The 22,250-nt window shown below is 40.4% G+C and overlaps 1 protein-coding gene across 1 annotated transcript in view; it reads left to right on the plus strand.

Moving 5' to 3' along the window:
• Positions 1-22,250, plus strand: part of camta1a (calmodulin binding transcription activator 1a) — a 410,486-nt gene that overhangs the window by 382,298 nt on the left and 5,938 nt on the right. Inside the window, 12 exon segments of the mRNA XM_082146099.1 lie at positions 13,574-13,734; positions 14,309-14,499; positions 14,605-14,683; positions 14,789-15,140; positions 16,432-16,916; positions 17,399-17,577; positions 18,400-18,643; positions 19,108-19,179; positions 19,346-19,366; positions 21,112-21,311; positions 21,518-21,592; positions 21,852-21,882. Of these exon segments, the coding sequence (XP_082002225.1) occupies positions 13,574-13,734; positions 14,309-14,499; positions 14,605-14,683; positions 14,789-15,140; positions 16,432-16,916; positions 17,399-17,577; positions 18,400-18,643; positions 19,108-19,179; positions 19,346-19,366; positions 21,112-21,311; positions 21,518-21,592; positions 21,852-21,882 (2,090 nt within the window).

Below are 22,250 nucleotides of genomic sequence, written 5' to 3' on the forward strand. Positions count from 1 at the left end.
CAGTCCTGTGATCTGCGCTCTTGATTTCAGCACCGAGGACAGCGATGCACGAGGCACGCGCTTAAGTGAGCTCGCGAAACATTCACAAACACGACACAAGTTTGACAAACGAGCTTTATATTGGTAATGGTTATGGTTTGTGCCAGGAAAATAGAGATTAACAATCATTACACTCGTGTGTATTGTTTTCCAACAATGTTCTGCTCAACAACCTGTTGATAGTGATTGAAATGTTTAAAAAGTTTCACCCATTTTTCTTGCATTACATACAACACGTCACTAAAATCAAAAACTATTTACTAAATATTAGTGTAATAGATTTTGTATCGACTGCTACATGAATCATAACTTAAGCAAATTCTATAAATGTTATCTATTTTCATAATTAATTATAATAAAAATAGAAACGTATAACAACTGCTGTATTTTCTATAGTGCTTGTGTGATGTCAATGCACAGGTCATAACGTTACTTCTACATTTATTGCTTAAAAACATTTAAGCAATAAATGTTTGAACATGGAGTTTACTGAATAATAAAATTTGAATAATATTTTTAATGCTTGAAAAATCCATCTCATGGGTGCTTGCACAGTGTAGAAAATGGCTTTTTTATCCTGAGGCAACATGATGCAGAGGGTTAATGAACTCAACAACCCTAGAGCTTCCATGGTTGTGTTACCTCTAAATTAATATTCCACACCATGTTCCATCCAGGAGCTCATAAATTAGGCACTAGACATCTGTAATTTTTTTAATATTGGGATTTCAGTCGTGTCATATGTTTTGTTGCCGAACATTGCAAATACAAAATGTTCAATACTTGTGAACATTGATTGACTGAGGGATTGATATTCATTCCATTTCTACAACACTGTTAGTTCTTTACAAGTGATATGCTTTTTTTTGTATTGTTAATACATTTTATTTCATAGGTACTCAATTTCCATTCAGGTTGTCTTTTATTAAATTCTATCTCATTTAGAGTAGTGCAGGAAATGTCAGAACAGTTAACCTGAGTTTCAGAGAACCTCTGGTCAGGTTATTTCATATAAATTTGAGGTCATGACAGTCATCTTGTTAAGGAAAGGAGTCAGTTATGTCCTGTTATCAGTGTTTCTGCAGCTATCATCATGCTCTGAAAACCCATTAAGATTAGCCAGCATATTGTACAGTGCCAGCCTTTCTCGACTGATTGCACCCTCCCAGATCCTGCTCAGTTTACTTCATTAGATCTGAGAAACATGTTGAATCATGTACAGTAGCTAGTGATAGACTAGAAGAAACTTGATGTTTGACTTAGTGTACAATTGGATATTTTCTGTGGTCTGTCTGGATATTGGTTCAAATCAGTTGCTTCTTTTTCTAAGTGAAAGATTCTTTGGAGATGCATGAATTGATTCTGTCAGCTTCTAGCAGTAATTGGCCAAAATCCAGATTATATTTTTTGCACCCCAGACCAATGCAGAATACATTGTGCTTTAGTTGCTTCTATCTAACACGTGCCTCAAGGGCACAATCGTTAATTAGTGTTAAATCAGACAGCAGTTAGGGAGAATGGCACAGCGGCCCTCAGACTGTTAGAGGAACATTGAAATTGACTGAAAATTTGATTTGTTAAGGCTTGAGCTTGAGTTAAGGATTCTTTGTCTTTTTTAAAACAGTGATAAGCCAGTTTAGTCACTGAAAGTAAAATATATAAGGAAATTACAGAAGATATGCTGATACCAAATAATGCTGCTGATGAAAGCATTTTCACTGTTAGTTTTATCACTGAAATATATTTGACATTGTACACTGTAGTCAGCATTGCTGCCCGGTTGTTTTGTATGCTTTGTCTGAATGATGACAGGGAAAGCTGAGCAAAATAGCTGACTCACATGAACAGTAAAGTCATTAATAATAGTATGAATGAGTCTTTTGTGAGATTTTTGTGGACTGGTTTATATAAAAGTTTGGAAAAACTACTCACAATACAGCTAGTCTGTATAATGATGTATTAGTCTGGCAGTACTGCCACGCACGATAAAGGATTTTGTTAGTGCTTGCATAAACCGTGTCACACAATGGCACATGAAGTAGGAGATATAACCAGGGCATGTCTTGGAGGATGGGTAAAGCAGTTACTGTAGCTCATGGAGATGCCTGCCTGTGATTTAATTTGATTTGCTGCTGGTTTGTATGGAGATAAATTGAAGGGCTCCATTCGACCAGAAGGGAGACCGCAGTGAAGTTTTTTTCAAAATCCATTTTGTGATTTGGGAAGCTGGTTAAAGGGCATTATATGCAACAGAACTTTTGTCCCATGTGCATACAGAATGTTATGCATTAGTCTATAAAAAAAAAAAAGAATACTTTACAAGAAGGTTCTACATGTTAATATTATGTTAATGCATTAATATGATAGAAATGAACACATATAGCATATATAAATCTTAAATTATTGTTAATTGTTAGTTCAAGTTAATGCATTAATCCTAATGTATAATTTTCTAACATAAAAATGTATTAGTATATGTAAAGATTAGTATTGAGCAAGATCAATGAATGCTTTAAAAATACGTATATACTATAAAACATTTTGAAATAGCTGAAGCAGGGTTAAGGCTGTCAGTCTGTGTATTATTAGTGGTGAGGATTTTTCAGTGACTCTGTCTGCTCTTTATATGGTTACGCCAGAAGATGGCGTCAAGTGGCTTTATGAGTGAGTCATCAGATCATTCCATTCGAAAACATTGAAACATGTGACTGTCTCTGAGTGAATCATTTAATCATTCACTCAACCGATTTGTTTCAGACAAAGTAATTACCAATATCATGCCTAAAATCCTAAATATCAACATATTGCATATTGAACTGTGGTATAAAATCAATATTATACACCCCATGTTTGTTTCCTCACCAATAAAGCACGTTCTCGCTGCTCTATGCTTGTGATAGACAGTAAATTATATCAGTACAGTGTAAAGTGTGTGACTAGCATAATGCCACGTCATGAGTCAGGCATGGAAAGTCTTCATCCCTTTATCCGTTTCCTAGGACTAGTATGTTTCCAGAAGGGTCACACACACGTTAACCCATTTAATCACTATTAACCTTGACAGCAAAGCAACATGTTTGTAACAGTCACTGCTGGCATTTCCTACTAGAGCTTGAGCTTTCTTACACAGTAGGTCAGCTCGAGCTGAAGGTTCAGATCTCAAAATCAGGGCAGAAGAGCTCAACCTGTGTTTACACTCAATTCTTGTTGTAACACCTGGGAAAAGAAGAGTTTTTTTTTTTATTTGTGTGTGTGCTGTGCAGTGATAGCATAGTACTCTCTGCAGCACCGGGAGTCAGTACTTGCTCCCAAAGTCTAGACTGAAAGGGACTTGTTCTGTGTGAGCATTCCTGTGTTGGGACAGGGTACTTGCAGAGGCCTCATGCGGTAGGAAATAGTGCTGCTGCCTGTTGTAAAATTCCACTAACAGACATGGATGGAAATACAAAAATGAGCACATGTTTCCAACTGTGTACTTTCAATTTAAACAGAACTTTATAGGTATAAATAGTTATTTTAGATAAGAATATTATATTTCCATACTTCTTACTACAACATGACAAAGTATGAATGTGTCCGTGTGGTAGAAACATCTAGTCACATATTACTGTGTTTTTGGTTTAACTTACCACAATCAGTGTTGGCATCTTGAACTACAGTACAATGTCCACCAAGGCTGATATGGTAAAAGGGGTCCTATTATGCTTTTCTACTTTTTCAACTTTAATTAGTGTGTAATGTTGCTGTTTGAGCATAAAAAAGATCTGCTAGGTTACAAAGCTCAAAGTCAACTCCAAAGGGAGATATTTTATTTAACAGAATCCCCTTATCAAGAACTACAACAAACGGCTTGTTTGGACTACAGCGCGATTTTTCCAGATCTTATGAAGTCACAGTGGTACTCATTTAAATAATCCCCGCCCATGGAATATGCAGGACGAGGCCTGGCTGAGCTGCAGTAGAGAAGACAGTGTTGTCGCTGTCAAAGACCTGACGAAAGCTGACTAACTTAGAGTGGTTAAAATTTATTTTAAACTCTGTTCCTGAACATTATAACCCCAGCGTTTATCTGTGCGCTGCACATTCTATGGAGAACAGCTTGTTTTCTGTTGCTTTTGTAAGCTCACGATTAAATGGTGGATAACATCGTATCTATAATGTATAAGAAAATTACAAAAAAACATACCACTCTGAAACGTCCTGTGATTGCAAAGTCTGTTCATGTAATCCGTTCTACACAGTCCTCTTTTTCGTTAACATTGTCAGGGTCTGAATCGGGCTCGAATTGGTTTGAAATTGACGCCATCCTCAATATTTACACTCACAGTTATGGAGGGGCGGGACATTTCCCGAACACGTGCTAATCGCTACCAATCACAACACACTGGGCCAGCTAACCAATCACAGGACATTTCGTATTTCAGAAGGAGGGGCTTCATCGAAATCGGCGTGTTCGAGCCAGACTGGGAAGAGAGGTGCTGTAATAATTGTTAGTTTTTTTGAACAACCAATAATGAGAACATATTCTAGTACACCCCAAAAACAAAATCAATACTTCGTAAAAGGCCATAATAGGAACCCTAATATGCTGCATCTCTTCTCAGTCTTGAAGGTGGAGTTCTGTCATGACAACTGTCTGAGTGTTTGGCATAGGAATGGATATGGCAATGTTGATAGGTTTGGTCTTGGTGGATTAGATCTGCTACGCTGCTGTTGTTATTGCTGCTGCTGCTGCTGCTGCTGCTGCTGCTGCTGCAGAGCAAGTACGGGACTAGCTACTGCCATTACATACACAACATGCTGCTGTGAGAAAGTAAGACATGCTGCTGCTGTACAATAGCATACATGCATTACCCGTAGCAGATCTATACAGGTGGAGCTGGGGAAGGTGGGGGGTTTCTGAAAGCACGCTGCACTGCTACAGCAAATGCCGACCTTATTAAATTTGAAGTATTTGAAGATTGACCATGCAAGCTCATGGGCTACTGATACAGCAGGAACCATTCAGCTGTGCCCTATAGAGAATGATATGATTGCAAGCTGTTTGAGTTAAGGACCTATCAGCTTGCACCACTTAGAGTTTCATGACAGAAGTTTGTATTTATTTCAATATTTGAAAGCTGTGATATATGTGCTTTCTAATAAGTTGATGAATGCAGTTTCTCATACTGACCGAATAAAGAAATGTAGTCACTCCACTCCATTTCAGGTTTTCCCTGCTCACACATGAAAGAAATCCCACTTTGAGATCTCTCCATAGCAAAATTATCAACCCGTTTCTGCCACATAAGAAAGAAAACATGCTTTGATAATCAAAATTATGACATAAAAAGTTTAAATTATAACAAATTTGAGAAATTATTAGATAAAAAGTCATTATGACAAAGTTGACTTTTTTGTTACAATTATCACTTTTATCTCTAATTTGACTTTATGTAAATTCCTTTGTATCTCGTAATTTTAACTGGCATAATTTCAACTTTTAATGTCATAATTGTGATTATTTTATTTTTTTATACAAGATTTTAAAAAAATGTCTCTGTAATTTTTGTAATACTGTGAGTGTGACAGTATGATTGTTCATAATTTTGACTAAAATACACATCTGAGAGGAAAGACTGACCCACCCTTAGGCTTTATTGAATAGCAAATTTTTTAGGTGACAAAATTACAGTGACTTGTTGCATTCATCTATTGTTATTTTGCAATACACATTTTGTATTTTTCTTCAGTTTTTTCATTCTGACTACAAATATTATATTTGCACTGTATTTAACATTGTGAATACTTGCATTACTGGCTGGTAACGTGTTATGTATGAGGTGGAGCAGTATTAGAGATAATGATGCATTACCCTATAGTTCATAGTTCATTCTCACATGAATTGAGTGATAGATACTATTCACGCCCTCTGATCTACTGCTGTTTCATGCTCTTATTCTGCTCAATGCGAGATGAGAGGGTGAATGCAGATGGTGGTTTCAGCTGGGAGAGCCTCTGCCAACAGCACTCCCCCTTCCCTCCACTAAATACCAGCCTATGTCATCCAGCGGAGCTTAACTTCCAGAATACCATTATTCTAGAGAGCTGGGGTATTATTAACCACCTGATGGCCAAGCATGGGGTTTTGTGATTGATGAATAGTTCAGGATAGCAGCATACTACCATACTGTTCTATAAACCTGCAATATACAGTTTCCATATACAGTTTTCTGTATGCAGTACACAACAGAACACACTGCCTAGTGCCTAGAATACTATATCCCACAATGCAATGCACTCAGCTTGACTTTCAATTTCCAATGTGACCCAAAAGTAACATCAGCTGTGCTTTTAACACATTTTTCATCATTTGATCAGATTGTTAAGATGTTTTATCACAAAATTGCACGTACAACGCTAATAACTCATTTATTTCTAAAACAACAACTGGATGCCACTCAATGAACTGAATATGCATGTAATTTAGTCATTTGACAAAATTGTTCCAAACTACATTTTTATATTAATAAAGTGTAGCATTTAAGAAAAAAAACAGGCAGTATTCAGTGTACATGTAGATTGTGAAGTATACAGTTTGTTTACATGTATATACAAAAGCAAGTATTATGTATAATCTTAAACATTAACAACACAGAAAGATGGTAACAGGGACGCCTACGTAGCACTTATATCTCCTGCCATAGAATTATATATTAATGCAGAACATTATTGCTGTGGTTTATTGCAACAAATGAGTGCAGTCCCATTTGCTCCCATTACTTCACTCTCTGCATTATAATACAAGGAAGAGCGAGGTAGATCGAGTGAGAATCCACTAGGCTATTTTAGCGAAAGACAGAGCATTATTATCTCTGTGTTTAATCCAGGTGTGTTTGTTTGTGTATTATGTGACTGTATAGACAGAATCCTCACAGATACAGAAGCAGTTCCTAAGCTGAAAACAAACACACACTCAGTCTTCAGCTCCTGACTCATCAAGTCTCCCACAGGAATAAATAGTGAATAGACCCTTAATGAAGTTCTCCTCTCATTGAGCTGTCTATCAGCTCCCTCTCTTTCTCTCTCAGCCATTACTCCCCAGGATCTCTCAGCTCACATACACAACGTATGTCTGACGTCCATGAATGTGACTCAGTGCCTTATTCTAAGAGAAGGGATGAAAAGAGGATGAGAGAAAGTTGTGGTTCAAGGTTGTGTTAAAGGGAAAGGCAGATTCTGAAACGCTTAAACAGCTGGAGGCAGTGTTGGAGGCAGTTTAGGTCAGCTCACACAAGAAGGATCTCCAGAGAGAAAGATATGATGACTTTGTCTTAGTCCTTTTTACACGTACTGTGAGTGGCACATAATCATTTTGTATTCACACTTAGAAGTATCCCAGACATGATGCAAAAATAATGTTTTGGAGGTATTTTGGTCATGTTGCACATGCTGAACCCAGCAGAAAAAAAACTTGAAAATGCACAATAAACCTATGAACAGTTTTAAAATATAGGCTTCTTTTTAAGTTACTTGCATATCATTTGAAAAAGTCTTTCTGTTCAGTAAATCTGGCAGAATGCACATGATTTATAGCCATTCTTTTGGGTTTGAGTGCAGTTCTTCAGTTTAATTTACTAATTGGCTTCGTCACTGTCTCCTCTCCACCAGTAAGCTGGTGTGTAGTGGGCGTTCTGGCGCAATATGGCTGCCGTCGCATCATCCAGGTGGATGCTGCACATTGGTGGTGGTTGAGGAGATTCCCCCTTCCATGTAAATCGCTTTGAGTACCCAGAAAAGCGCTATATAAATGTAACAAATTACTATTATTATTATTATTATTAATTAGCTCATTTATTTTTGGTCCCGTTCCTCACGTAAATTTTTAAGTTTGAAAAAAAAAATATCGGATTAATTGTGGGCACTTTTTCTGCTTCTCTTGATTAAGAGTAATTGTCTGAGATATTGGTGATACTGTAACAACACAGACTTAAAAACACAGACAAACATGTTAAAGATTAGCTTATTAATATTAATAAGCTTCTCTCAAAAGCTAAAACAGTGAAATTCCTAAGTTTTTATAATGTAGAGTGAGTTAATATATGATAAATTAAATCAGGAAACTAGATAATGTTAAAATAATAAACATCCGTTAACGTCGTTCTCTTGATTGTTGTTCACATGAAAGTGCAATAATTCTGATGAAATGTAAAAAATAAAAACAATCGTGATAAATAATCACAATTATAATTTTTGACATTCTATAATATATAATTGATTATCAGTTTAACATTATCGTGCAGTCCTAATACTTCCGATAACCAATTTATACTTTATGGCCATTATTAAAGAAAGTAGTGTGTGTTGACAGCTCAGAATCAGAATAGGGAAATGATAATATAACGTATACTTCAACATAAAAAAGAATGCCAAAAATATGGCTTTGTGAGTTTTAGTTCACTTTTCTTCATTAAATATCTGCTCTCGTGCCTATTGGCTGTCACATTTGTAGTTTATGGAGAAATAGGAAGGTGTTGCACATGTCACTGAGTTGCTCCAGCTCTGATTGGTGGCCCCCTGCATGTGGCCCCTCCTCCCCAACCCCCTCTCCCTCTGCAGTGTACGTGTGTGGCATTTTGAGCTCACACGCGCAGCAGGTGGAGATGACATCATCTGCACTGCAGCAGACTGCAGCACTGTGTCTGAACAAAGACATGTCAATGCTGCTGCTAACTGGTGCTCGCACGGCCTCTCTGTCTCTCTCTCTTGCCATCTTTGTAGCTTCCATCTCTCTCTTTCCTGGCATGGTATCTGAATGAAGACTTAACACTGACTGCACACAGACTGAAGCCCACTGATTCAATAAGTCATAGTTTAAATGAAAGATAATCATGCAAGTCCTCACCCAGCAGGGTTTAGTAATGGTCGTTGTAAAGGCTTTGAGGTTGGGTTAAGAGATTTGAACAAATCCCTTAACTTTGGAAAATATACTGCAGAATTTATGTTGCGAACATGAATGAAACCTTTTCTAAGTAGCTGTAAGACTTTTTGCCTGACTGACAAGGTAGCCACCCAGCAATTCCTTTGTAACCATTCAGAACAAATCAGTAACTGCATAGCAAAATGTTAAGTTACACTCTAAATACTTTAGCAATTGGCATAGCAATGCACTGCTAACCACCCAGAACACATAACATTTATTTTGGGGAGTTTTGCATCGGAAAACCATAGAAACTACAAAGCAACATGCTAAAAATCACTCAAGGCTGGAATACACTACACAACTTATGCTCAGATTGTTGCCCTGATTTGCAATCTAGACGTGTCAAAAATAGTTGACGAACTATAGCTATTAGACTGAAAGTAAAACTTAAGTTGATTTCAGGTTCTTCCAATTACTGAAAATTATTTTTAATTGTTTTTGTTAACAAAAACAACACTGGTAGGAACAGAGCCAGTCAAGGTTGCTGACTCTGGGCCATGAGTTGCTTCATTACAATACTCCATGACCTTTACATGAACCCTAATAATACGATTGTAATTGAACTAGTAGCAGAGTCTGAATAAAAAGTCACGTAACCACGTCAGTCGGAATGAATTGGCCAAATCTGATTAAAATTGAATTTGGATTGTAAGGGGTGGTTTAAACCTTTTGTAATCAGATCGAGGGGACATATAAACACTTGATCAGATTGAAAACCGAAACTGGGTTCTATTACGTAGAAATGGCATAATACACGTGGAACTAGCTGTTGTTGTTGTCGAATATAGTGTCATAAATGACTGTCGTGTCTAAGATTCTCCTTCCACTCATTGGGCCCTTTAACGATCTGAAACGCAAGTGTCAAGCGCAAAGCGCAAGTAACTTTGTGGGCGGGTCTTGGGCGCTGTTGCTATTTTCCCGGCGGGATAAATGACTCTTGCGTCCAGCGCAAATCTAAAAGGGGTTGGTCTGAAGTAGCTTCATTATTCATAGGTGTGGTTTGGGCGTAACGTGAAATAAACCAATCAGGGCGTCATCTCACATTCCCTTTAAGAGCAGGCGCGCTTGTTCTAAAGCGGATTCCTATTATAACGGCGGATTTGACAGGCGCGCGCCAGGAGCGGTTCACAGCCGAGGAGAGCAACGTCAGAGAATGTCTAATAGGAAGAGAATTGGCACTCTCTGCTTACTTCCGGTTTCTGGACTGGCTGCAGTAACACGTCTCTGTCCATGCGGGGGCGCTCGCAGGCGAGTGCAGAATGAATGGAGGTCTATGGCGAAAAACCCTCAAAATCCACTTTTCTCAGGATATAATTTTTTGTCTAGTAATTTGAATGTTGTATTCGAAAGGAGATGCAAAGAAATTACACATTGCTGGGTGTTAGATTTTTTAGAGTCACTTATTTGGTTTAAAAAGTCTTTTAAAATGTCAATGATGTCAGAATGCTGACGTCATTAGCAGAATGCTAGCGTGTTATGGGCAACAACAACTCAACCTGTAAGAAATCGAAAAGAAATAAGTACTCGTTCATTCAACTTTCGACCTATAACCCATGTTGAACTTGCAAAACCTACAATAAAATCTGAGATTTCTCAACGGCAATCGGGTGAAAGAGACACATTTAGCCGTCTAGCCCCATAGACTCCCATTCAGTCTGCACTCGCCCGCGATCACCTCCAGTGGAATTCTAATGGAACTGCAACCAAGCTCGATACAATGGGGCTAATAGGAAGTGCCAAGGCTCTCCGTAGACAGGCTCTGGCAACGTTCTCGTCAGGGCCGTAAAACACAGAGAAGTGACGTTGGGGATGGAGAAACACACCCAAATTAACTTCGGTTTAATTTGGGTAAATGTGTAAGCTAGATGTATGCTTTTATAATAAACTATCTATCTATCTATCTATCTATCGTAATAATGTATGATTTGCAAAAATGAAAACTGCTGCTTCTGTGTAGATGAGAGAATCAAAGTGTATATGCGCGTTGTACACACGCTACATTGATTATGGCCAAGCATGCGTTCTTAAAATAGCATATGAATAACGCGCCACTGACTTTAAACTAGTTTTTTTCGGTCAGTGGCGGAATTGTTTTCTAAACGTGCAAAATAGCATGAGGGAACGTTTGCGCCGGAACACGCCTCCTCTTTGCGCTGAGTGTATTTCTTAGTTAACCGACGTGCGTCTGTGGAGGGAAAAGCGCGTTTTGCGCGGGTGCAAAATAGGAATGATACATGCGTCGGTGTACAAAGTCAATTGCGCTGGGTGCAAGATAGGGCCCAGTGTCTGTGAGGTGGAACGTCCCACCAGTCATTGTTTCGGACTCTCATCCACAGCCTTGTTTTGGGTGCGGGAACGAGCGTTTTTACTACTTAATAAATACGCAGCACAGCACAAAGCTTCATGTACTCGTCGTCTTCTAATAGAGTGGTGCAGGTATGACGTTTCTTTGTAGGTCAACCGGCAGTTAGCATCACACTGGTTCCCTCAACAAAAACCCAATAGGATTTTTCCATAGGCAAAAAACATGCTCTGTGATCAACAACAACATTGATTCATTTGAGTTAGAATAGTTTATAAGAGCACAATTATAAGCATAATGAGGCTGTAAAAGCATACAGAGTTCACCTGTTATGTGTGATGACGTTTAATCTCCCCGACTGCCTCTGTAGTTCCATTTACAGCCACTTGGAAGCAACCGCCTTTTTCAAGACACAACAGAAAAAAATGTATTTAAAAAATCACAAGTGGGGTCATATTGATATATTTTTATGTGGTAGAATAAAACGTGAAAGTGTCTTGAGCTTGTGTTCACCATAGACCTTATTTCAGCCATTTAACCAAAACCCCATTCAAAAAACCCATTGACTTCAGCTAAAATGCTGACTCGCTTTTCCTGTTTTGCATTTTGGCCTACAAAGTGATGTCATACCTGCACCACTCTATTAGGACCCGAAATAGATAAAAATTAAGGCTGCAGTTTAAAACAAAGAAAATAAGCAATTTAGGAGAATAGTGTAGCAAGGTTAGACGTGGGAAGGAGAAGGCGGGAACCGGCGAACGATCAACAACTTTATTCATGTAAAATAACCAAACAACAAAACGAAAGTAAAGACAGCAGCCCTTCACGGACGACTGCTGTCACATACAATTAAACAAAACACAACATAAGTCCAGGCCTGTTCCTCTCTCGATCTTCACTGTCGTCGCTCCTCCTTTTATGCTTCCGCTCCTCCGTGAAAGATCCGAGACCATTGCGTCTCGCAGGTGTTGCTCATCAGTAATCACGCCACCGGCCTCGCGCCGCTCTCTCACGGCCCTCGGCCTCGTCCTGCTCGCCACAAATAGTATGAGGAAATATTATATTCGTGCAGTCTGCGCATGTCAAAAAATGTATTCCAATTTGATGCTTGTGATATAAACATATAAACGCGCACATCAACCCGACCCCTTTATTTAGCATTCATGTAAACATTCGAATTCATCTGCTTAATAAATGATGATTTCATTCCGATTGAAACAGAAAGTGTCCATGTAAACGCAGCTAATGTAAATGACTGCTGTCTTTTTGTCAGCCAGACTCTTACTGAGTTGTCAAACAGTGTGAATTTATGTACATGATCACTCTTGACATTTTCACCAGGCAACCGAACACTATCTGTTTGCTTTGTGGTGTTCATGGCCCTCTAGATTAATACTTTTGTTTAGTCAAAAGATATAAAATATTCCTTACTAGCTACATTAGCATGGACGAGACATATTTTTTTAACCTTTTTGCACTTTTGTTGTCTCTCAATGTGCTCTTCGTTCATCAATAAACTGACACTGGAGCAAACCACAGCCCAGCATGCCCCTGTCGCCTGGTTACCGTGGAGCTGCAGGTTGCCACAGAAACAGGCTTATCAGTGAGAGACACATACAGTTCTCAGTACTGGTGCTGTAATTCACCTGTGCTGGTCCCAGTTCTCATCTTTTACATCTGCACAGTGAGCATTTCTGATTGACAGATTACATGGCCATGTTTAATGTCAAATAACTTTGTAAGCATTTATCTCATCCTACGTCCTAGCAACAATTCAGAACACCTTAGCAACCCTATAGCAATGCCCTGGGCACCCTTGCATAATGGTAGTGAGGTTTGCATGTGCAGAAAATGTACAAATCTAGTTAGGAAGTACAAATTCCAAACAAATCTGTGTATGTTCACTGCTGTGTTTTTGAAGCTGAATGTGTTGATGTGCCTCATTAATGATTCCATTAATTTACAATAATGACTGCAATTACGGAAATGGTGATTGATAACATCAGACTCTGTGTCTTGATTGGAAAGCATAAGGGTAATGACTGAGTTTTAATTAAACATCCAATATAGAATTTTGCTTGGGGATGTGAGCTAAACCAGAGAAGAATTTATTTCAGACCTCAGTGAGTGCAGTTTACAGCAACCATTTGCATTGCAGAAGTGTAAATTGTACAATCATTAGCGAATTTCGTTCATTTAAATCTTTTATTTTATCGTTGAACTAAAGTTGGAACCCAAGTGGTTAAACTGATAGGAATTTTCCTCTGCAGATAACCAGTTCAGAATGTCCATCCTGGAGCGGCTGGAACAGATGGAGCGCAGGATGGCTGAGATGGCTGGTCAGCAGCAGCAGGGCAGTGGAGGAACAGCGGGGTCTGGAGGAGGAGGAGGAGGAGGAGGAGGGAACGGAGGCGCTAATAGCCAGTCTCAGGTACAGCAGCACATCAGTAATTGTTATGTGTGAGATTAGAATGTATTTTAAAATGGCAACAAGTATGTTCAGCCATATTGTAAAGTCTTTCCAGTGTCCATGTGTATGTATACCGGTATATATATACAGTATATATTTATGTATGTATATATACACTTTTGTTTATTATGTGTTTATTGATGGGTGGTTGTTATTTCATGTTTCCCAGTTGTGTTTATAGCTGCCATGATTCAGCTCATAAAAAAAAAACATAGTCATTTAGAAACTAAATGTAATTTGCATTTACAATAAACAATATTAAAATTCAGTTACATCACTTAGATGAAAAGTTTTGCATATTGTAATAACATGGTGTTTATTAAAACCAGTTTTGTGAGCCAGTTGAGCCAATTTATTATAATGATTGTTCACAAAATGTTCATCGCTGCAGCTTTTCCTCTCATAGATTATACAGTAGCTTTTTTTTTTTTTTTTTTGCCATAAAAAATGATGCAGAAAGCAATGAAATTTTGTGAAAGATTATGACAGTTCATTGAGCTTGTGAAGACATGAAGCACTCCATTTTCTCTTGCAGTGTATCTCGGGACAGGCAGGAAGCTCTTTTGAGAGTCGTGTGGTGGTTGTTTGTGAGAAGATGATGAACAGGGCCTGCTGGGCCAAATCCAAACACCTGATTCACTCAAAGACCTTCCGGGGCATGACCTTGCTACACCTTGCTGCAGGCCAAGGCTACGCCACCCTCATCCAGACTCTCATCAAATGGCGGTCAGTTAAAGCGATAAGAGCACTCAGATCTATCTTCTGTACATCTGTTTTTGTGTTATTTCCTCTGTCATTGCTAACCATGAGAAATGGTATTATCTTATCTAGCACGAAGCATGCAGACAGCATTGATCTGGAACTTGAGGTGGACCCTCTCAACGTGGATCACTTCTCTTGCACTCCACTGGTATGTTCCTCAAGCAATTTTAATTGAACTTTGGTGCATTTGACAACTCCATTGCGCCATCTTTGCTTTTCTTACTCCTCTTTTTACTCTGTTTCCTTGTTGTAGATGTGGGCTTGTGCTTTGGGTCATCTGGAGGCAGCAGTGGTCTTGTACAAGTGGGACCGGAGAGCACTGGCAATCCCAGACTCTCTAGGCCGCCTGCCCCTCTCCATCGCCCGCTCCCGTGGCCATACCAAGCTGGCGGAGTGTCTGGAGCAGCTCCAGAGGGAGGAACAGCAGCAGCAGACCCCGTCCTCCTTACCCCCTACCTCCAGCATGTCTTTCTCTCCCAACCCTGACATCCCCACCTCCAACAGCTGGATGGTCAGCTGGGGCAGTGACAGTATGGTGACCCCCAGTGGGCAGAACACTGGTACTACCACCACTACTACAACACCTTGCACCAACCAGAACCCTGGTGAGAACCTCTAAAGTAGTTATAGTTTTACTGCAAGATAGTAACAAAAAGTTGCTAATTGCTTTAAAGCTATTTGAGGGGGCATTTTCTTATGGTCACACTTTAGATTAGGGTCCAGTTCTCACTATTAACTAATGATTAACTACGACTTTTGCCTCAATAAACTCCTAATTACTGCTTATTAATAGCAATTAAGGTACTTGTAAGTAAGGTAGTTGTTAAGTTTAGGTATTGGGTATGAACTGGGTAGGATTAAGGGATTTAGAATATGGTCATGAAGAGTAAGGCATTAATATGTGCTTTATAAGTACTGTCTTCAGCATTTCTTGATCCTTCAGAAATCATTCTAATATGCTGATTTGGTGCTCAAGAAATACTTCTTATTATTATCAATGTTGAAATCAGTTGTTCTGCTTCGTTTTTGTCAAAACCATGATGCATTTTTTCAGGATTCTTTGAGTAATAGAAAGTTCAAACAGTATTTATTTGAAGTCTTCTGTAACATTATAAATGCCTTTACTGTCACTTTTGATAATTTTTATGTATCTTTGTGTATATATATCAGAAGTACAGTATGAACCAATTCACAAATGAATCGGACTTTCCAAAACTAATATGAGACTGATAGGAAATGTTTTAGGAGCTCACTAGGCTACTAGTTGAAAAACGCTACTTGTAGCTCTTACTGTTTTGAAATCAGACTAATGTTTCTTTACTGAAAATATTACAGCAGATTTGCTTGCCTAATGTAATACTTTATTAGCCTGGCTCCGACCTCCTACGTACTTCCGCTCAATTTTCATTTTCCTTCAGTACTCTGTCTGGGTTTGCGGTGTATTCGTGGGTTTTCTCCGGCCAAATTTTGACCGGCCCAATCAGCGAACAGAGGGAGTGGCTGAGAACGATGACGTTGAGGTCGTGCGCAAGTTTGAGTTGTAGGGTCACGTCACGACCAAACGTTAGCGATTGGTTATGGTAGATCCAGAGTGGCTCTGGGCAGATCCAATAGTTTTAAACTTCAACAGAGTACCCGCCTTCAAGGAAGTTAAAGCTTGTCAATAGAGAGTGGCCAGACTCTCTGTACAAATTAAATGTACGAGAGTCTGGTAGGACCAGGCTAATACTTTAAAGCATTCGCTTCAATGAGCAGGACTTGCTGCACAATCTAATTCTATCTTTTTTTTTTTATTATAACTAACAGAACCTCATAGACAGAGCAAATATAATGGAAATATCATCTCCGTCCTCTCCTCTGTGTGCAGCTCACTCTCTCTTTCTCTTTTGTGCATAGATTTGAGAAGACCGAGATCAGAGCCCTCCAGCTACTACAGCAACGAGTGCCAGCAGGAAATCCCCCTCGCCAAGAAACACAAGCCCAACCCAGAGCTTGTGCAAGCACAGCTGGAAAAGCCCATGTCGGTTCCCTTGAACATGGAGCAGCAGACACATAAACTGTCAACCAGCCCTAAGACCCTCGCCTCCACCCCATCCAGCCCGGATAAGAGCGTCTCTGAGGAGGGTTTAGGGACAGGGGGCATCCCACAAGCCAAGATGGCCTCTTTCCGTGGAGGGCATAAATGGGGCACTAGAGAGGTGCTCAGGAAGGGAGGCATCAGCGGCGTAGGGAAGGAGAAGTTGGCCAGCCGATTACGACAGCGCGGCGAACCCCTCAGCATGCTGGGAATGGTGGAGAGGGAGATTGTAGACACAGAGATGCTTTCTTACAAGGAGGATCTAGAGAACCAGGACTGCCTCTCTCACATGGAGGACCTGCAGGTGAGAGAAGTGCACATACACAAACTCACACAGTGCCCTAAGCGGCACTCACTCACAGTCAGCCAGCCTCATTCACACCTACATTGATGCATTTGTCAGTAAATAGGCTCAGCAAACAAACACGGCTACAAGCATTGAGAGGCCAAGGGGTATATAGAGCACCATCCGTCCTGCTGACATTTGAAATAAGCGCTAGAGAGCCGCGGTCACAGCCCCGCTCTCTGCACAGACCTTCGTCACCACATAATACACTTCTGCCATTGATTTGCTCCTATTGCCAGGAGTTAGTCCAGCTCCATTCATCTCTGTCACTCTATGGGGATAGAGGGGCTGTTGCAGCGTGTTCCTCCAAAGTAAACACCCCAGTGCTTGATTGATCGGCTGGGTTAGCAAGTGTGTGTGCTTTTTGTCACACTAGAAAGTCAGTGCTTGTGTAACATTGAATGCATGTGTTTGTTTTTGCTTGTTTGTGCGCCTCACAGGCGAATATGATGAGCCTGGCAGAGCACATCATTGAGGCCACTCCGGAGCGCATCAAGCGGGAACATTTTCCAACCGTGGAGTCTGTTCCTCTGGACAACAGTGGCCTCACCAACACCATGAGCTGGCTGGCCAGTTACCTGGGAGACGTGGAACACCTGCCCAGCATCATCCACTTGAGGTTAGCCAACGGCTTTTAAAACGCATACTTTAATATACATATGTACTGAAATGCACGACCAGGGTGGGAAATGAACTTTTTTGCCTAACAACAGTGGCTGGTGAATGCAGAATTTTACCAGCCACTCCAAATTTTTACAAAACTTTTTTTTTTTCAGTTAAGATATATTTAAGATATATAGCAAACATATACAGCATTAACATCCTTTTTTCAGAGAGTCCACTTTAAAATAACTATAAGTTAACTGAGTGAAAACAGATGTAGTTATACCTCTTTTTGAAGGTACTGTTTCTGTTGCACTGTTTATGTTTTCAACATTAATAATATGACAATAATAGGAAATTTTTCTTGAACATTAAATCAGCATATTAGAATGATTTCTGAAGGATCATGTTACTATGAAGAATGGATTAATGGTTGCTGAAAATTCAGCTTTGTCATCACAGGAATAAATTAAAAAAAAAATATATATATATATATATATAAAAAAAATATTTCACAATATTACAATTTTTTATTGTATTTTTGATCAAATATATGCAGCCTTGGTGAGCATCTTTAAAAAAAAATGTTTGGGTTGATTTGACCGTATATCAGCCAAAAATATTATTGCGCAAATGTGAACCTGTAGTGCATTCACATTCTTAATATACATTTTAAGTGAAGAGCATGATAGAGCTGAGATGTTCTGATGTTACCTGCGTTTGCCTAGTGCCGGGTGTTAATTTCCCACCCTGAAAGAATTGGTTAAAGGAAAAACAAAATGTATGCCTTAGCCCTGCTAACTTCGTATATGTTTGTGCCTGTTTTGTTTCTGTGCAGTCCCATATACAGTGAACCCCTGACCCCTCCCTCCAACCCTAGCCTGAGCCCGGGTAACTCGCCCATGCGTGAGGGCCCGTTTGAGAAGCCGACCTTGCCTGCTCCAGCCGAGTGGAGCGAGTTTCTCAGAGCCTCCAACAGCAAAGTGGAAAGAGAGCTAGCCCAGCTCACGTTGTCGGACCCCGAGCAGAGGGAGCTCTACGAAGCCGCACGGCTGGTGCAGACCGCTTTCCGCAAGTACAAGGTACAGGCCAGTGGCTCGGGTGCCACGCGCTTGTGTTGATGTGTGAATAGAGACTGGATGTAAACGTCTGTGCACAGGTATTGGTAGGAACGAACATGGGACGAACACTCTGTCTCTTTCCTGCTTTGTCCTTCCTTTCGATTTCATTAACACACAGACACAGAGTAGTCAGTCCCCACAGCTTCAGCATGGGTAAGGTGGCTTAACCAGCGCATGGCCTGGCTTATAAGGAGCGATTGCTGCCTCCTGTGGCTGCCTGTAATGAGTTTCCACAAAGATTCACCAGCTGGCAAAACTGCCGGCTTGTGCTCAGAGGCATCTGGTCTCTCAGCACCCAGCTGCACCTAAGCAAGAAGGGCGTCTTTTCTCTATGACTTTCATTCTCCTGCAAGTGAGCAGCCTAGTGGCCGTCTCCCATGTGTTTCCCACTCCTCAGACCAACCCTTTTCCTTCTCTCCCTGCAGGGACGCCCACTGCGCGAGCAACAGCAAGTAGCCACCGCTGTCATTCAGCGCTGTTACAGGAAGTACAAGCAGGTAATCTTTTAAGATGCTCTAACATTGTCTTTGCCAACCTTTGCTGGATGTCTGGTTAATGCGTCAAGTTCCAGCAAACGCAATTGAGTCAATTATAAGCTTTCAGAGCAACATCAACCGCAAGGTCACATTCATGACAAATCTTTCTTTTTTTTTCTTTTACAAGCTAACATGGATAGCCTTGAAGGTAACTTTTTTTCATTGTTCATGCATTATTTAAAGCAGATTTTTTTGGACTGGAGAAAATTCTAATTGATTCAATAGCAATGGCCACTTATACACTGTCATTCACACATTTTGACACAAGTATGTCTCTCTGCACATTACTTGCAAGGGACACCACACTGTGCGGACCAAAGAGACAGATCTCGCTAGACCAGGTGTTTTTAAATTGAGTCTGGAGACCCTCAGTAGGCTGCAAGCGGGATTTAGGGAAAATGTAACTGGAAAAATTGTAAAAATGTATTTTAGAGATGCCACTGTGTACTGTAAATCTGCTCTAGGACAATATTTGTTGTCAATGGTACAATAAAAATACATTTGAATTGAATTAAAAACGTTTTTCTTTAGTTTATGCATCTAACATTACATAACAGCGGGTAGAACTTAAAGGGATACTCCACTTTTTTTGGAAATAGGCTCATTTTACAACTCCCCCAGAGTTAAACAGTTGAGTTTTACCTTTTTCGAATCCATTCAGCCGATCTCCGGGTCTGGCGGTACCACTTTTAGCATAGCTTAGCATAGATCATTGAATCGGACAGGACCGTTAGCATCTCTCTCAAAAAAATGACCAAAGAGTTTCAATATTTTTCCTATTTAAAACTTGACTCTTCTGTAGTTACATCGTGTACTAAGACCGACGGAAAATGTAAAGGTGCGATTTTCTAGGCTGATATGGCTAGGAACTTTACTCTCATTCCTGCGTAATAATCAAGAAACTTTGCTGCCGTACCATGAGTCCAGCAGGCGTAATGATATGACGCAGCGCCTGAAAATAGTCCCCAGCTCGGTAACTTCCAACGTGACCGGGACTAAGTTTGTCTAACCTATTAGACCTATTTTCAGGCGCTGCGTCATATCATTACGCCTGCTGCACTCATGGTACGGCAGCAAAGTTTCTTGATTATTACGCAGGAATGAGAGTATAATTCCTAGCCATATCAGCCTAGAAAATCGCAACTTTTCATTTTCCGTCGGTCTTAGTACATGATGAAACTACAGAAGAGTCCAGTCCAGACACTGACAACAGTAGTCCGGCCAGGATATTGTCATTTAAAAGTGAAGTTGCAGCCCTCAACTGATGTTGATGTTGTCATGTTGTGTTTTGGCCTGATGCTCCACCCTCCACCTATCTACTAATCACGAAGTCAGTAGTGTTTCGGCATCCGGGTTGCCAGCTCTGCTCTAGTTACCACAGCTGCAGCTACAAACGCGTTGGATAAAAAATGTCTAACGTTACGAAACCTAAAAGACCTCGTTATGAATCCGAAATGCGTCGTGACAAAGTCCGAAAAAAAAAATTACTGTGTAGGACTCGTCACTTGCCATTGGAAGCTCCTTGTAGCAGCCTACGTTCCTGCTGGATCCTGCAGCCTAACTGGCAACCTTGAGTCAGGGGGAGGGGGAGGGGATACACCGCTCTATAGTAATTTGAAAGTGATTGGAGTACCAGTTTTGGCCACAATCTTACATACGGGTCCTTTAATACAAAGTCAATATTTTCTAGATCATATTTTAGTCATTTGCATTGGCATGCAAAAGAAATGCATACAGGTTTGAAAAGTAAATGATGACAGAATTTTCACTGTTGGGTGAACTATCCCTTTAAATACGGTTTTCGCTTCCTAAACTTTGCAGTGTGTGTGTGGCCAATGTAAGTCAATTAGTTTTTTGTTATTAATGTCTTGAAAATGTGTGTTTATGTATCAGTATGCACTTTATAAGAAGATGACGCAGGCCGCCATCCTTATCCAGAGTAAGTTCCGCAGCTACCACGAGCAGAAGAAGTTCCAGCAGAGCCGGCGGGCGGCCGTGCTGATCCAGCAGTGTTACCGCAGCTACAGGGAGTTTGGCCGGCTGAGACCCCACCGCAGAGCAGCCACCGCGGCACTGGTCCAGCACAAACTCAGGTAGCACCCATACACCGCCCCGAGATAAAACGTCTTTCCAAATCTGATTCCAACTGTTGTTTGATATTATGTAGTCAGCCAATAGCACTTATGAATCTGTTCCAAGTGGCATAGTATTCTGAGCTTTGCCCTGCAAGATATTTCATTCATGGACAAGATGTAATATGCCAAATTAAATGTGTTTAAAAGCGACGTTTGTGTTTCAGAAGCAGTCTTCTCACTAAGAGGCAAGATCAGGCCGCCCGCAAGATCATGAAGTTCCTCCGCCGCTGCCGCCACAGGTATTCTCCCACTACAACCATTCATCCGCTACCTGAAACACTCCTGATTCAAATACAAATGTGACGCTTTTTTTTTTTGGTGAACTTATTAGAGATACTAACAGAACTAACAGAAATCTTTGAACGTGTGATTCATTAATCATGAGTGGTTTAGTGAGAGGTGCTCCTCCCTTCCCTTGCCTCCCCCCTCCACCCCAATCATCATCATATCTGCTGTGTGCTAATAGCTGTCTGGTGTTGTTTTGCTGTTAATGCAAAGCCCCTTGATGGACCATAGACTATTCAAGCGGGTGAGTGCAGCCTCAGCGATTCAGTATGTCTCCCTTTTTTCTACTGTATCTCTCTTCCTCTCGCTCGTCACGCACACACATCTTCTTCTCTTGCTCCTTCTTGCCCTCCTCATCACCGTTGCTTGATGCCTGCTTGCATGACAGCTACCAACTGGACGCACAGATGACCGAGATCAAGGGCCTCAGCATATGATCGGCCTCAGGATATCAGTTGTGTCTTGCTATACACTAACCACCGAGATGCTGCATTAAACAAGCACCTTTTTCTCCTGTCTAGATTATTTAAGTTTCCTTTACTTCCTGCATTTGTAAAGAGGAAAAGATAAGATAGACGGAAGAATTGAAGGTTGTTTGGTGTAAACAACGTT

The sequence above is a fragment of the Leuciscus leuciscus genome (genome assembly GCF_965113295.1).
Source record: "Leuciscus leuciscus genome assembly, chromosome: 18".
In the NCBI taxonomy this organism is placed as follows: domain Eukaryota; kingdom Metazoa; phylum Chordata; class Actinopteri; order Cypriniformes; family Leuciscidae; genus Leuciscus; species Leuciscus leuciscus.